The sequence below is a fragment of the Punctularia strigosozonata genome (assembly GCF_000264995.1).
Source record: "Punctularia strigosozonata HHB-11173 SS5 unplaced genomic scaffold PUNSTscaffold_14, whole genome shotgun sequence".
In the NCBI taxonomy this organism is placed as follows: domain Eukaryota; kingdom Fungi; phylum Basidiomycota; class Agaricomycetes; order Corticiales; family Punctulariaceae; genus Punctularia; species Punctularia strigosozonata.
Genome location: NW_006767446.1, coordinates 584934 through 587140, shown reverse-complemented (window position 1 = coordinate 587140; position 2207 = coordinate 584934). Strand labels below are relative to the sequence as shown.

Below are 2207 nucleotides of genomic sequence, written 5' to 3'. Positions count from 1 at the left end.
TGCTCGACAGTACGCCGTGGATCTAGATGACCTACATCGTGAGCTCCGCACTCAACTAGCGGATGCTCAACGGCGGTACCAAGGTCCGGCGGACAAGCGGCGTCTTCCAGCTCCGGATTTCAAGATCGGAGCTCAGGCGTTTGTAAAGGCTCAATTCTTCCGGACCAGGCGCCCCTCCAAGAAGCTCTCCGACAAGTACCTCGGACCGTTCGAAATCATCGCTCAGGCAGGACCATCCTCATTCATTCTTCGACTTCCCGACTCCATGCGATCAGTCCATCCGGTGTTCCACGTCTCTCAACTCGAACCGGCAACTCCGAACACTATTCCGAACCGCGTACAGCCACCTCCGCCCCCAGTCGAAATCGACGGCGAGCTCGAGTACGAGATCGCCGAAATCCTCGACTCCAAGATCGACAGGCGATACCGGAGGTGCCCACTATTCTATGAAGTTCGCTGGTTGGGCTACGAAGGGACTCCGGACGAAAAATCGTGGATCCAGGCTTCGGAACTAACCCATGCTCCGGACTTAGTGGCGGATTTCCACTCGCACTATCCGGAGAAGCCAGGACCACAATACTGATTCGCGTCTTTTTTACTCTGCCTTGCGGCGCAGAGCTTACCGGGCACGAGTCGCTGTGCCACTACAATAAAACGAAAAAGAAAAAATTCTACTCCGACCCACATCTCCGACTACTCCTCGTCCTCGTCCTCGTCCTCGTCCTCATCCTCATCTTCTCCTTCGTCTTCTCCCGTCTTCTCCGACTCCGACTCCGACGTCTCGTCAACCACCATTGCGGAGTCCTCTGGCACCGCGGTCCTCTCCAACACCTCCGCCAGCAACGCCTCCAGACGATCGAACCGGGCGTTCATCCTTACCTCCGCGGCGTCGATAAGCCGTTTGGTGAGACGCGCGGAAACCGCGGTGTCCCTCTCGCGCCTCAACTCCTCCCACTTCCGGTGACCATCCCACATCTCCCCGTACGCCTCCACCTCCTCGTTGGAGGCGGTGTGCACCGCGTCCATCGAACCGAGCCGGCCTGTCTTCGGAGGAGCCGGGATAGAGTCCAATGGACTCTCGAGGAGCGATGACTCCGCGCGGGCGGGCTGCTCCGAGGGTCGAGCCGGAGGTGCTTCTACCCCCGACCGCGCACCAGCCGGAACAACGACCTTGGCGACTTTCAAGTCGCACTTCTTCTTCTTCAGCGCACAGCTCCGGCAGGAGGTGCTCCGGCGCCGACCGACGGGCTCTTCACAGTCGAGGTGTTCCGTCCGGCAGACGGAACACGGCGAGTTGGTGGACTATAAACGGTTAGCTCCGCTAGCTCCGGCGTATTACAGCACTTACCCTCCACAACGAGTCGTCCTGGAGATCGGCCTGCATCTTCGCGGCCGTCTTCAACTTCTTCACGTTCGCCTCGTCGGCGTCGCTCCGGGCCCGCTTCTACAATTCCGACACTCATTAGTTATCTCCGACGGAGATCCGGCAGCCACTCACCTTTCCGGCCGCCTTGGCCGACGGCGCCGCTCCCTCCTCTCCGACTCTCTTCGCTGCCGCCTCCTCAGCCCTCCTCGCCGCTGCCTCTTCCTTGGCCTTTCTCAACTCCTCCGCCCGTCTCCGCTCTTCTTCCGCCTTCTTCTCCGCAGCCGCCGCCTTCGCTCGCTCAGCCTCTTCCATCCGCGCCTTGAGCGCCGCGATCTGAGCGTCGTAGTCTTCGAGGTTTGCGGAGTCCATGGTGGGGGTCGGGTTAAGAGGAGTTATCGACAACTCCCATGAACCCGAGACCTTTTATCCGATCGGCCTCGTGGGCTCGGCCCTAAGAGGGGGATACTGTCACGTGTCGGATCTTGGGCCATAACCGGGCCAAGTACGATAGCTCCGGTCGTTCCGGGTTGTCCGCCATCGGAGTAGCAGCTCCGGTACCGGACCTACATTATCACATGAATAGTCCTCTGGCGACTCAACGTCCCGGTAGTTCTCGAGTCATAACGGATTCAACTCCGACGTTCACGATCGATATGCCTTTAACGGTTTGATATTCCCTTCGGACTTATTCTACCTCCGATTATCAGCTTCGTAACCATATGCTCCGTCCTTACGATTGACAGTTCCACATGGTTCATAGTTCCGATAACTCCTTATTCCACATGGTTCATAGTTCCGATAACTCCCTATCGATACGAGCTCGAACCGTGCCTCGCGTATA

General features: G+C 58.5%; 1 protein-coding gene across 1 annotated transcript; it reads right to left on the bottom strand.

The window, feature by feature from the left end:
• Nucleotides 1–693: 693 nt before the first annotated feature.
• Nucleotides 694–1735, bottom strand: PUNSTDRAFT_137910 (uncharacterized protein; the record flags this gene model as incomplete). Its single annotated transcript, XM_007387570.1, has 3 exons — nt 694–1302; nt 1349–1444; nt 1499–1735. The coding sequence occupies 3 exons, from the start codon at nt 1733–1735 to the stop codon at nt 694–696; spliced, it is 942 nt and encodes a 313-aa protein (XP_007387632.1).
• Nucleotides 1736–2207: the final 472 nt, after the last annotated feature.